Source organism: Desmodus rotundus, chromosome 3, assembly GCF_022682495.2.
Source record: "Desmodus rotundus isolate HL8 chromosome 3, HLdesRot8A.1, whole genome shotgun sequence".
Lineage (NCBI taxonomy): Eukaryota > Metazoa > Chordata > Mammalia > Chiroptera > Phyllostomidae > Desmodus > Desmodus rotundus.
Genome location: NC_071389.1, coordinates 43,303,262 through 43,317,816, shown reverse-complemented (window position 1 = coordinate 43,317,816; position 14,555 = coordinate 43,303,262). Strand labels below are relative to the sequence as shown.

The 14,555-nt window shown below is 36.2% G+C and overlaps 1 protein-coding gene across 9 annotated transcripts in view; it reads left to right on the top strand.

The window, feature by feature from the left end:
- The window catches only part of DOCK7 (dedicator of cytokinesis 7), a 209,406-nt gene that overhangs the window by 145,202 nt on the left and 49,649 nt on the right, over positions 1–14,555 (top strand). For all 9 annotated transcript variants that reach the window (XM_053921491.2, XM_053921489.2, XM_053921496.1 and 6 more), the window contains 6 exons: positions 409–504; positions 2,039–2,179; positions 2,272–2,385; positions 4,084–4,254; positions 7,305–7,444; positions 13,663–13,832. In XM_053921491.2, the coding sequence (XP_053777466.1) occupies positions 409–504; positions 2,039–2,179; positions 2,272–2,385; positions 4,084–4,254; positions 7,305–7,444; positions 13,663–13,832 (832 nt within the window). The remainder of the gene's footprint in view (positions 1–408; positions 505–2,038; positions 2,180–2,271; positions 2,386–4,083; positions 4,255–7,304; positions 7,445–13,662; positions 13,833–14,555) is intronic.

Below are 14,555 nucleotides of genomic sequence, written 5' to 3'. Positions count from 1 at the left end.
GTTTAAATTTTTAAAGGTATTTCCTAAATTGTACCAGCAAAGTTTTTTAATGTATTTGCATACATTGAAGTATATATGTAAGGCACAAACAAGATTTTATTTTTAACTATGAGTTTTTGATCTAGTTTCTGTTTGCAGGTACAATTTAGGAGGCTATTTCCACCTTTTTAAAAAAAATTACATTTTACTGCAAGATAACATGTAATTTTTTCAGCTGTTCAACATGCCACTGTCTTACATATAAAAATAGCCGTTTCGTTAATGGGTGTCCTCACTGCCTCATTGAATGGTCCACATGCCTTATTTTGCTTATTCTCATTATATCTTCATTTGCAGTTGCATTATTATTTGGTTTGTGTTATCAACAGACTTGACTTTGATAATAACTTTGGCTTTACTTCTGGATAGCTTTTTCACGAGGAGCTGGCTTTGCAGTGGGTTGTTTGCAGTGGCAGCGTTCGGGAGTCAGCTTTGCAACAAGCCTGGTTCTTTTTTGAGTTAATGGTGAGCAAACTAAACACATTCTTTAATAATGTTTTCCTCAGTGAACACTTTTGTGTTAGCTCATAATTTTATACTAGAAGTCTTCTGTTGTCCATCTTATGGTTGTACATGTTCCTGCAAGGCGAAGTTACATGTGTTACATCTCCAAATGAAACACTGTAGGTACTTAGCACAATTTAGTTGGAATTATAAAGCCCATTTTATTTTTTTTTTTTAGGGATGGTTGCATGAGCTAGTTATTTTTTAAAGGACCTGTGATACATTCTTTCTTAGTCTGAACATGCTACTATATAATGGTCTTTAAAAGAACTTATAGATACTGTTTTTAGGGTCAGAAATGCCATAAAAACATTTTTATGCTTAGGGAAATGCCAGTTACAGCCAATTAAAAATTTTTTTTTGCTTATTTCAATAATTGACATTAAAAATGAGTGAATATCTTATTATGTACATACATGCATAAATGTTTGTTGCTTTTGTGTATACATGTGTTTATGAACTGGATATGGTAGCACTGTCTCCATGGGCTAAGTACAATATTACCAAGGCACAGAGAGATTAAATAACTTCAAGTATGTGCTGCTTGTAGATAGCAGAAATCAACAACATAGCTGAAAGAAAGGAAGAAAAGAAATAAAGGAGCTTCTGGAGTACATCATAGGGTTATTCTCAGCATTGAATGTTACCTATATTGGGGGTAAAAAGCCATTTCTTCTATGGTTTACTAATGAAATAAATAAGGGACCATACATAAACGATGACTCATTTTCCCCCTAGAGAATAAATACCAAATTTATAATTCATGTGTTTTTAACATAAGGTGAAAATTACAATTTTGACTTATTTTTGCTACTCTTACATGTATATTCAGATTTCTTAAATATAAACTAGTCAAAAGGCTATCATTTAAGACTTGGCTCTGCTGTTACTAACTATAAAACTTTGGCTTCAATTTCCCTGATTCTAAAATCTTTATTACCATTACCACATGCTGTTATAAGAATCTATATCCAAAAATATTTTGTAAACTTAAATCACTTTGTTAATTTTTACTTAATATTTTATAATTAATATTTAGTGATTCACACTTAATATACATCTACCACTTGAGACTAGATGCTAGATGCCAGAGACACTACAGGGAAGTAAAGGTTTCTAACCTTTAGTTAGCTAGTTCAGTTTGGGGAATATGGAATGGCAACATTAATGAGTCTTGCAAAGACTTAATTTAAAACAACTTTAAAGGGTGTTTTTTTTTTCTATTGACATACACAGTATTTTCTTTTCTTGTTGACAGCTAAGGTAATTTTATGAAGGTGATGCAGTGATTGAATTGTATTTTATTTGTTTTTTTTTTTGAACATACAAAATATTGTAGTGAACATTTCAGAATATTGGAGGAGCTAAAAGATTGTATCTCAGCCACCTGTTAAATCATATGGCATATTGAAAAAATAACCCTACTATTTAGACTTTCTGTAACTGTTAATTACATCCATAAGAAATTAAACTAACGGCTTATTTATGTTTTCAGGTGAAGAGCATGGTGCACCATTTATACTTTAATGATAAACTCGATGCACCAAGGAAAACTCGTTTTCCAGAACGTTTCATGGACGACATTGCTGCTCTCGTCAGTACAATTGCTAGTGACATAGTTTCACGATTTCAGAAGGTAATGATGACTTGTTTTTTTGTTAAATCTTTTTAAAGCTCACATTAAACTCTCATACTTTTATTTGTTTTTCTTTTTATTCTGTTTCTCAGGACACAGAAATGGTTGAAAGACTCAACACAAGTCTTGCATTTTTTCTCAATGATCTGTTGTCTGTTATGGACAGAGGATTTGTCTTTAGCCTTATAAAGACCTGCTATAAACAGGTAATGCATAATCAGTAATAATCAGTAATCAAATAACCTACATATGTGTTTGCTCTTTTTACAGCTACAGTTAAGAGATCTTCAAAACACATACATATTCTGGCATTAAAATTACTAAGGCAAAAGTAAGTTACATTTGCTTAATCAAGACACAAGGCTGTTGCAAGCTGGTATCAGTACGACTGGCTTTTCCTTGGGTTACACTGGCCCACTCATTATTCTTTAATTCCCATTCTGGAGCACACCGTCAAGTCAGCAGTCTAACTGCACAGCAGCCCCAGATACCATTCAGGAGTAGTTTTTATACTAAGGGAAGAACTGACTGAACTTTTGTGTCTTTGGTGATATTTAAAGCAGCTGTGTGTTCCTCCTAATGCAGCCCTGGACTTTGTAGAGTTTAGAATCATAGGCAAATGTTTACCCATGTCCTAAAGGTCATTCATTTTGCTTTTACTAAACTAAAAGCATCCTGGAACTTTTCCACAAACAGCTGATTTTGTTTTAAAATTTTTTCAACTGATTAATGAAATCTGCCTTTTTGAAAAACATTCATTATTGGATCTGATAGGCAATTTTGCCAGTAAGCTGTATGATCACCCTAGAGTTACGTTTTAAAGGAGGTTTAAAAATACAATATATAGTTTACCCTGGCTGGTGTGGCTTAGTTGGTTGGGTGGAGTACTGAAAAGCAAGGGTCACCAGTTGGATTCTCAGTCAGGGCACTTGCCTCGGTTGTGGGCCTGGTCCCTAGTTGGGGGGGGGCGGTGAAAGGCAAACCGATCTCAATGTTACTCTCTCACATTGATGTTTCTTTCCCTGTCTTTTTTCCTCCCTCCCCCTTCCTGTAAATAAATAAATAAAGTCTTTTAAAATATATATATATATATTTATCTGGATCCCACCCCAGCATTATTGAGGAGTTTGAATCCTGGTGGTGGGGGTAGGGAGTGTGGGACGTAGTGCGGTGAAGCACTTTCCAGCTGATCTACAGAGTAGATGTTGGGAACTACTGTTTAAGAATGCTATTTGATGGTCTCATATTTAAAATTTTGAAGATCTGTTCTATTGGATGCCTTTATTGTATGTTTCCTTTAATAGAGAAGTTAAAACTAAGTGTGGGTACCAACTCACTGCAAATATCTGCTACAGTATGTATTATTTTTACTTTGCCCCCAAAATTTCATATACTGTTCCTTCCAAAATCCATTCCTGTCTTTATTCTTCAAGTATTAAGCACCTACATGTGCCAGACATGAGCTAGACCCTAGGGATGCTAAAGTTATTAAGTCAGTTTATGGATGTCCTCAGTAGCTGATGGTATATCTGGGCAAATAGATAATCATAAATATAGGTCAACACAAGATACTGTAAAATCAGTGGATACTTTTTCATGAAGTTGTTTTGGTGGTATACTTTTCCTTCATGAAGTGCATCTTTGAGAAGTGGAAACATTAATGCTATACTGGAAATACAGGAATGTGGATTTTACCCTAGTCAGTGGATATATACAGTAAATCTTATATCTCAAATTTTTTTATTGTAATGTAATTCTGGAGAAAGCTTTAATATTATTTAATCACAAAACCCAAAGCTGTGCAATGAAAACTGCTCTTTAATTCTTTAATCTGTCATTCTGGTGTTGGTATTAGAGAAATGACATATTCAATTGGGTTCTCTTGTTAATTCAATACTTACAAGGTGTCTTCAAAGCTTTATTCATTACCAAGTCCAAGTGTCCTGGTGTCCTTGAGACTGGATTTTCTGCGAATCATCTGCAGCCACGAGCACTATGTTACATTAAACTTGCCCTGCAGCCTGCTTACTCCACCAGCGTCACCCTCCCCTTCCGTTTCTTCGGCAACATCTCAGGTATGCAGAGTGTGTGAAAGAAATATTCTTAAAGTTCACATTTGTGGAAAAGCGTTTTAAACACTGGAAAAAATTGCGCATACATTATTGAGTAACAGCTGTCTACTAGTCTCTATATTAAAGTGCTTTATGAGTATTAATCATTTAATTCTCCGAGCAACTCTAGGAGGTAAATTCTAATACTGTCCCCATTTTACAGATGAAGAAACTCGAACACAGAAAGGTCAATCACTTAGCCAAGGTCACACAGTAAAATGGCAGAGCTAGGCTTTGAACCAACACACATGTTGGCTTTATTTTAAACTTATTTTTCAAATGAAGTTGACATATAATATTATGTTAGTTTCAGATATATCACATAGTGATTAGTGATTTATGTACCTTACAGAGTCATCACCCCCATTAGTCCAGTGCCCATCTGACACCATACATAGTTACTACAGCATTACTGACCATATGCCTTATGCTGTACTTTGCATGTTGGGTTTATTTTAGACCCCGCGATCTTAAGCACTATGTTGTACTCCTCTTACAGATTTGTTCACATGTGAGTGAATGTACCTACATAAACTCATATATTTTCACAAGTTGGGTTTTCTCGAAGCACACACAGAGTAAGTTTGGGGTGCAAGGTGTTTATTAAGGATTAATACTAGTGAAAGGAAGGGGGATGAAGCATAATTTAGCAGAGAAAGAAGTCAAACTGTTGCAGAATTACCTCTCAAAATTCAGGTTTGTGTGCCCAGTGCACTCGTAGGCCAAAACATTGAGACGCCAGTGCTCAGACACAGAAACATTATTTGGTTTTGTCAAAGTGAGAGGCTGAGAGAGCAAGATTTCTCACATCCATCTCAGAAAACAAACAAGGAGTGTAGCTAGGGAAGGGGGCGGGGTGGGGGGAGTTCCCCAGACCTGAGAGAGAAGTCCATGTTCCTTTAGTGACAGATAACACTTTTTCCTGTCAGATTCCTGGGCATCAGCAGCTGGTCACAGCTATCTTGAAGACATTCTTTGCTTCTACAAAACAATTTCATAAATTCTCATTGGGGCCCTGAAGTTATCTCCTGCTTGACAAAGAAACAGTTTGTCAGCAACACAAAATTATATTGTGAGAACAAGGAATGCTGACTTGAAGGACCAAAATTCTGCAAAATATCTCATAATTGTTCATCAGTGATGTTATCTTTAAAGCAAAAGGCAGAAACTTGACATCTGCGACTATTGCCTCTGTTTAACTATCATTGTTTTGTGCTTAATTAGCCATATTTTTCTGTTCTCTTAAGCAAAGCATACTTTTAAACATTTCTCCTAGAACAAGTTCTAGGCAGTCCTTCCGTACACAACTAACATACTTTCATAATCTTTGACTGTAAGTTATATGACAAGCAAATGAATTGATTAAGAATTAAATTGTTTAATTCTAGCTCCCCCAAATACCAGGGGCATTAAAATCACAAAGGGCTCAGTGTAGAATTGCAATGCAAGTCTGACAGAGCCCTGCCCACCTCTCTGTATCTAGAAAACCAAAAAGAAACTGGATGGATATTTATAGGTTTATGGGGAGGCAGTAGTTTCTCTGAAGATGAAAGAAGGGTGATCATAGCAATTGTCATGTACCCTGTCACACAGATTGGCATTAAGGGACTTCGTGGTTTTAGTATCAGAGAAGCCTGGCTCCCCGCTCCCAGTGAAACGCTCTTTCTGCGATGATTCCTGAAGCAAACAAGCTGCTTCCTTAACCTCTTAATGTCTAAAGTCAAAATTGATCTTAACTCTTCTTAATTTTATTTTTGAGCTATTTAATTCCTTAATGTGATTCTCTAGTCTAGATCAATGTCAGACGCTTGATGAAAGAACATTTTAAACTGCACTTAAAAAGATTAGAAAACATCAGAAAGCACCCAGAACTTTTTGTTTTACCTTTGCAAAAAATCTTATTTCCACATCTTTTCCCTGGCTGGTACACAGTTCTTCCTGTAACAGAGGAAGCTAATCATTTGTTTTCCTCCCCCATCCTCTTCCAAAGATATGGCTACACAGTCAAGTACAAATTTAGCATAGGTACATTTCTAAAACCTTTGAACACATTTGTTCACGCCCAGTTCCCTGCTAAACATCTCATTTAGCCAGGAAATTTACAGAATTTCTTTCATTATCTTGTTCCCCACCTTGTCATCTAACTACAGTACATGATATTCAGATTCTTATATATTACAGAGACATCACTCTCTTGGGGAGAGGAAGGATGGAGGAATTTTATGTACTTATTAGGAATAGGATTTCTTCATAGGGAAATCTGAAATCTATTGTTCTTCTAAGAAACCTCACACGGATGGTCTTGAATTATGGTTTTGAGGGGATGAAGTTGAGGACTTTCTTGCCTTGAACTAAATCTTGGGGGATGCTATTTTGCAGTATTAAAAAACTTTTTAAAAACTCAGTAATTTGACCATAAAATGATAGTGATTTTCTAGAGATAGTATTTTCTCTGAGATGCAGTTTTACCTGTGATTGAAATTTCTCTGGAAACCAGTAGCCTTGACTATGAATATTTCCCTATATTTAGCAGGGAATACATAATACAGGATGGGGCAAAAGTAGGTTTACAGTTGTTCATATGGAAAATAATACAATAATTAATAAATAATAAACTGTATTTTGCATACTCACAACTTTAAACCTACTTTGCCCCACACTGTATATTATTTAGACTTAGTTGCTTTTTTTTTTTCCTATTCAGAGTATAATATTAAAACATTAAGTGGCTAAGAGAATAAAGAAAAACAGATGGAAAGTTTTAGTATGAGAAAAAGGAAATTGAAAATAATTAAAAGTGTATTTCATCATAGTTTCCTATACCAAAAGTAAGAGCAGTTATTTTCTCTAAAACTAATAATAATGATCTATAATAAACCCTAGGCAACAAATTACCATAGGCAAAGTTTATCTCACTTTCCGATAATGCTCACATTGTATTTGTTGTAATGCTGTGTCTATAGGATGTTGTCTTGCACATCTGTTATAGTTCGTTCTGCCTCACTCCCAAACAGAGTTCTGGATTTTCCACCAACGTACAAGACCAGAAGATTGCAAATATGTTTGAACTGTCTGTGCCTTTCCGCCAGCAGCATTACTTGGCAGGACTTGTGTTAACGGAGCTGGCTGTCATTTTAGACCCTGATGCTGAAGGGTGAGTAGACCATTTTTGCCTTGTGGAATATCAGTTTGACTTTAGACAATGGGACAGAAGCATTCCACTTAAACTTCCTACGTTTCAAAAAAAAAAAAAAACTTTTCCCCACTGTTCTACTTCTCTATTTGCTAAGATCTATACCCATGTTAATTCTGTATTTCATCAATTTTACAAAAGTCATTTTTTCATATTTTGTCACCCCTGAATTTGAGATTTATCTTAGAATTGGTGGTATGTCATGGCTTATTCAGTAGCATTTTTTTTCCTTAAAAGTACACAAAATATTCGTGCATTCAAGTAGATAGACTCATAGATTTGTTGATAAAAAGTGAGGAGAATTTATCATTTGCCATCATACTATATAGCATTTTATTTCAAAATTTGCCCTATACACAAAATCCTTAGGTTTTAAAAACTTGTAACATTGTGTATACTTTTAGGGAATTTTTGGAAATCGATACAGTAAGAAGAGGAAGGGTGTATTGTCTGGTGATGTGAATTTATAGGAGTAGCTCAGTGTGTTGTGGTCTAGCATTCCTACAGGGTACTTCCATTTTAGTAGTTATTTTTAAAAGTTTATATCACCGTGACTCATTTGGGTAATAATCGCTTTCTTTTTCAGCTAGGAGTTTATAGTGCAGTTCAACCTCATATTTAGGAGCTCCAGAGAACAAAAGGAAATTCCTTTGCACAGGTTTTACAATATTAAAATAGGGGCAAAATATTAAGGCAAAAATAAAATGTTAGGGCAAGAATCCACTGATGTATCTATGGAATGAATGAAAGAGGGGGTTTGAAAGGTTCTTAGCAGTAGTTAGGGCCATAATCCTCAGTAAATTGTGAAGGGCTCAATCTTCTGAAAATGAAAGTGCCTCCTTTATTCTGGCAACTGCCCATTTTAGGAATATATTTTAAAGAAGTAGTTCACACTGGATTCTGAAGAGTTGCTTTGTGGGTTTCCATGTAGGATGGCTTGGGGGAGTCCAAATATTGGGGTATGGAGAGGACAGGCTAGTGGCTGAAGCTCTGGGGCTTCTATCCCTGCATACACCTTTATATTTTGCTATTTGACATATGCATATGATGATATTTGGGATAAAGGAGGGGATTCATTGTTTAGAAAAAAACTACTCTGAAAACAACTTCTGAACCATACTAGCTTTTTTAAAAATAATTGGTATATATCAATTATGTGAATACATATTTCCAATATTTTTACTTGATATATCAGGATATTTTTAGTTATAAGAAAAAGGAAACCTTTCTTAGTAATGGCTTTATTAAAGGAAGGAAGTTTATTATTTCATAATTGGAAGAACAATAAGGTTTTTAAACAGTACAATCAGTAGCACAGTGATGTTATGAGGGTTCTGGTTCTTTATATCTCTTACCTCTATTAGATGCTGTATCCCTAAGGCTTGTGTCTCTCATAACTGCAAGATAGTTGTCCCTGGCAATTCAGATGAAATTCTTATTTGTTCATGTCTAGCAGGAGAAAGAGGGGGAAATGCTCTTCCCAAGTGTGCAATGCAAATCTTTCCTTCAGACTGGTTTGCTCGCCTGCCTCTCCTGTCCTGTGACAGTCACCAGAGCAATGCCAGGGTGCTGGACGGCTCAGATCAGTCCAGTGGTGGTGCTTAGGCTGGTATCGCTCCATGGGGTTTTTACAGAGCACAAGATCGTTATAAATCAACCATGTCACTAAACACAGCGTTCAGCTCCTATGACTTTTTTTGTGGGCCTCAATTCAGGAAGCAATGAGTTGATAAACATTTATCTGTTCTCAGTCTGGTAACAAAACAGGTCTGCCAACTGGCTGCTTTAAGTAGCAGGGCCAGTCTAATTAGGATCTACTACCGAAATGGAATGCAGTCACCTTCTCCTGAGTCATAGGGGGAGGAATGTATATCTGAAAATAATCGAGTTCTCCTATGAAGGAAGATGGGAAATAGATGTATAGGTGTTCAGCCCTGTCTGATATAAAGGACAGAGAATTCTAATAGTCAGCTGTTTTTGCAATGAGGTTTTTATTTTCCATGTCAAGGATCAATTTTATTAAAATAGGTTTGTTATATTTCTGTGGAACAATATAGGACATACAAAAGAATTTTTTACTGCTTTTTTTTACCTCTTTAAGCTAGAATGTGTTGGTCTTTGACACTTGGAAAGATCTTCTATAAGTCCAAAAAGCAATGGTAATTGTGTTCATTATCACCTTTTCTTTGTCTATTCAGTCAAGCAAGATATGGGAAGAGCTTTAAATAATAGTATACAGGATTATATTTTTAGTTTTTACTGCTGCTTATTTCTTTCTTTTTCCGCTCTTTCCTACTCTCAGTCCATTAGGAAATTCCACAGGTACTACCACCAAAATATATCCCAAGTTCAGCCACTTCTCTGCATCCTCACTGCTGCTTTCCTAATTACACTTCCACTCTTTCCTCCCTAAAATCCTTTTCCACACAGCAACCTGAATGATCTTTCAAAAATGAGAATCAGATTATTTTTCTTCTTGCTTTAAAGTCTTCAATGTGAATGTATGCTTTAAAACTGGCACTTAAAATCCAGACGTTTAATAATGGTCTTCAAAGCCCTATATATCTAACTGTTACCTACTTTTGCCACACTCCTCCCTCCTCACATACTGAAACCTAGCCATCCTGACCTTCTTTCTGTTTCTCTAATGTGCCAAATTCATTCCACCCTGGGGCCTTTGCACTTGGATTTTTCTGTCTCAAGCAATGCTCAAATTGCCCCCAGATCTTCACAAACCCATTTCCTCCTTGTGATTCTTCAGGTCTCCACTCAAACAGAATCCTCTCAATGAGGCTTTCCTTGACCACCCAATCTAAATCATACCCGTGTAGCCCACCACAACCACTCTCAATCATATAATCCTATTTTGCTTTCTACAATTTGCACTTATCTGGAATTTGCTTATCTGTCTCCTCCCATTAGAATAAGAGCTCAGGAGAGCAGGCTCCCTGTCTTCCCTGTTCACTGCTGTATTCCCAATGCCTTAGAACTGTGTCTGGTACAAAGCGGACACTTGATAAGCCTACGTTAATTTAATGAATGGATGATTGACTGTAAGAGACTTACATCTCCTCTCTTAAGTTTTACATTCTTTAGTGGTATATAGATAAAATATAACATAATTGTCTTAGATAAAATCCTTGAGAGGAATTCTTTTCTTTTTTATTCTATCAGCTTGCTAAGTAATCAAGAATAATTCCTGAGTGGCAATAATATGTTCTAATATTGATCACAGATTTCTTCTCTAGAAACTTTCATTATAGGAAGAAAGTGAAGACTGAAACAGTACACTGTGATTAAATGCTAATTTTGTAGTACAGACATGGTTCTGTAGAAGATTAACATCTGTATTATAGCATTTGGAACATTGAATTATTATTTTTCTGTCTGTTTCTCTCTTACTAAAATGAGCTCTTTAAGAACAGGGGCAGTGTCTTATCTCCAACCTCTAGACTGGGATATTACAGACCCTGCATAAGTATATATTTAGTTACTACGTGTGACTGAGTAATGTGGACATACGAAAAGGCTTTGTGAAGATGGGGGGAGGAGTTTAGATAGACTGAAGTCTAGACTTGGTAGCTGCTAAGATATAGGGAATACACGTTCAGGTTTGGGAATGATCACTGGTAATACAAGTAGAAATAGAGAACATAAAGAGCAATGACCAGAATCTGAAACTTGAGAAGAATGATAGTATGAAGAAGGGGAGGAACTATTTGGAGAAAACATTGAGAAGATGTAAGATGACAAAGTGTCAAGTAGAAAGCTAAAAAATGAAATATATTCATGAGATGTGATTCTTGACAGTGTTTAAAAGTATACTTTCTGAATAAAAACCTGGAAGGGAGAAGAATGTCCAGCTATGTTTCATAGGCAGCTATATAAAATGATAAGATAAGAAAAAATCTCATAGATAAGAGCAGGGGCTCTGGAGTAAAACTACTTAGTTTTAAATTCCAGCTTTTAAATCTATATGATTTTAAAGGAGGTAAAAGCTAATATTGTATTTACCGAGGAAGGCAATATACAAGGCGCTGTATTAGGCATATTGCATAAATTATATAAATTTTTACAACCACCTTAGGTAGGTAATTATCCTCATACATAGATAAGGACACAGAGGTTAAGTATCTTCAAAAAATCGTTTAGCTATTAAATGATGAAACTGGTGTAACCAAACAGACAAAAAAGCAAAACGGAGATTTGGATGCCTGTCACCACAGAAGCCAAACTCATGAGGCAGATGCTGGCGGTAAAGGAAAGAGGTTTTATTCAGGTGCTTTGCTATCTGGGAGAATGGCAGACTCCGATCTCAAAGCTCATGCTCCTCCACAAACCAAGACAAAAGGCAGGGTCCAGAGTTTCTGTTCCATTTTAAAGTACAGTCCTTTAAAGCCCACAGGCAGTCACTAAGCAGTCATCAGGTAGTTTAGCTTGTTCAACCTGTGTGTGGAATTCATGTGACCATGGGCCATGTGGCTGCTAGGGCCACAAGGTCATGTGCTCCTGAGAGAGAGCACACAAATGCTCCAGCAAAGGCGTCACCAGGTTGGTGAGAGAGAGACTCCCTCCTGCAAGCCATGGGCCACATGGCCTTAGCAGCCATGTGGCCCATGAGAGAACAGGCCAGTGTCCCATGCGATTGCAGGTCACGAGCAAGCAAGCCACTAGCCAGAGAGCATTTCTTTGTTCCCCTTGGATTATATTAGTTTGGGTATGGGACAGACCAGGTACTTCCATGCTTCAGGTGAGTCCACCTGCCAATCAATCCCTTCGTTCTCCAAGCTAAACTGACAGGCCTCTTTGGTCCAGCACCTCTCCCTGTGCCATTTGACTTCTGCGGTACATGTGCCTGTCTTCCCCTGGTCCCACCCCTAATTTGGTACCAGAAGGGGGGAAGGCTTTTTCCTATCTAATTATCTTGCTCGCCTTTTGCACACTCATTGTAAAAACCTACCACCCCTACTGCCACCTTGGCCACTGGGGGAGACTTCCTGATGTTCTGGACAGGCTGTCTACTAGTAACAACAGTACAGTACCATGATATAAACAGTCAAATACTGTTAGTTATAAAGGAAGGGAGTAGATTGTAGGGAGTAAATTGGGAACACCTGGTATAGAATTAACATTCAGGAAGTTTATTATTGGGGCCATCATAATAGTGTATTACTAAGTGAAATACTCTGTAAGCTAGAGGAAACTAGTGTCAAGTGAATGTATATTTTCAAGATAGGAAAGGCTTATTTGAAGAATGAAGGGAGACATTGAAGCTGTTGACAATAGATGGGGTTCATTGAACATATGGAGAAGATACAACTTATTATGAGACAAAAGAAAAGATGACCCTATAGCTATAAAGAAAGAGATGTGTTAAAAAACGTGACCAGAGAAAATTTGGAATGGCTTTCTTTCCTAAAAGAAAGAAGTTGGAGGTAAGGTCTTTTACTGAGATTGATGGTGAGAGACTTAAGGAGAGAGATTGAGATCTGAGACTGGTGCCAAATACAGCATGAAGGACCAGTTGAAGTTGAATGGATTTTTAATAGAATTGTTTGCATAAGTCAGAGAGCCTTCAGTTTAAGAAGAGAGGGGGAAAAAAAGTGTGAAGAGAAGAGTGGCCCTTGCTAGTGTATTAGCCCAGTAGAAATGCAAGTGGCTGGAATTCTAGGGAAGTTGTAACAGCCCAAGTGAGGTAAATGAGCAAGGAAGTTTAGTTTAAATAGATGTCAAAGGCAACCCCAGCCAGTGGACTACATAATCCATTGGGCAGAGAATTGTTCTTTTGGAAAAAGGAAATAAAGTTTACTTTGGTTAATGTGAAAATATCTCATTTGATGAAATAAAATTTATAGCTACTTAAAATTTTCCTCTTCTGCTTTAAAATACAACCATATCTGCTCTTATTTAATATTAAAATGCACTAATATGAAGTTAATGTAAAAGTATCCAGATTTACTCCTAAGTGAATTTGTATAAGATTTATTTTACCTCAGTTCTTATTTATACAGAGTTATTAATTTTAAAATGAAAAGTATGTTTATAGGAATACATACAAATATGTGGCAAAGTTAAGTTGAACAAATTGATTCAGCACCATGACTTACTGTTTGTTTTAAAGGTATTTACTAATCTCTGTGACCTTACTGCTTCTTCTTCTCCATCTTCTTTTTAAATAGACTGTTTGGGTTGCATAAGAAAGTCATCAATACGGTACACAATTTGCTATCCAGTCATGACTCCGACCCGCGGTACTCTGACCCCCAGATGAAGGCGCGGGTGGCCATGCTCTATCTCCCTCTGATCGGCATCATCATGGAGACTGTTCCTCAGCTGTATGATTTCACAGGTGCTCAGTTTCTCTAAGACAGAGGCAAATCTCAGTATCTAAAAGTGTTAGAAATTTTCTCGAGTGTGAAGATCTTATTTAAAGAAGAGAAATATAAGGAAAAGTACACCGATATAAGTAAACTGTAAAACTTAACTATATCACTAAAAATCTTTTCACAGTGTGAGAGAATCCACTGCAAGTTTTCTGTAAGTAATGTTTATGACAATTTAAAGTAATAATTGTATAGTACTACCAGTCCTACTTGTTAGGAAATAGAGTTTTGTATACTTTCTGTTCCTCTAAAACAAACAAACAAAAAAAATACAAGAAAACCTGAAAGCTGACTACTACCCTCAGTGTCAATTTTATTCATATAAATATAATTTAAATGAATATTCACCTGAATAAAAAAGTTGGGCTTATTGCTAACATTTGGGTTAATAAGATGTTTTGTTGCTTTTTAAAAATTAGGACCAATAAATTTTTGCTCTTGTTTTTCATATTTAGAATTTACTTGAATTCCTTCATTTGCTCTAAAGAAAATACTGTAGGATGCATTTAAACTAGCTATTAACTTGATAAAAATACTTCCAGTTCAATAAAAACAAAAACAAACATTTACTACCTAATATGTATTAAAAACTTCACTAAGTGCTGGTGATACAAAGATAACCAACTCCTGGCTAGTAAAGTGCTGATAGTTGAGTAATTTTTCCAGTATTTTAATCACTAAAGTGGATT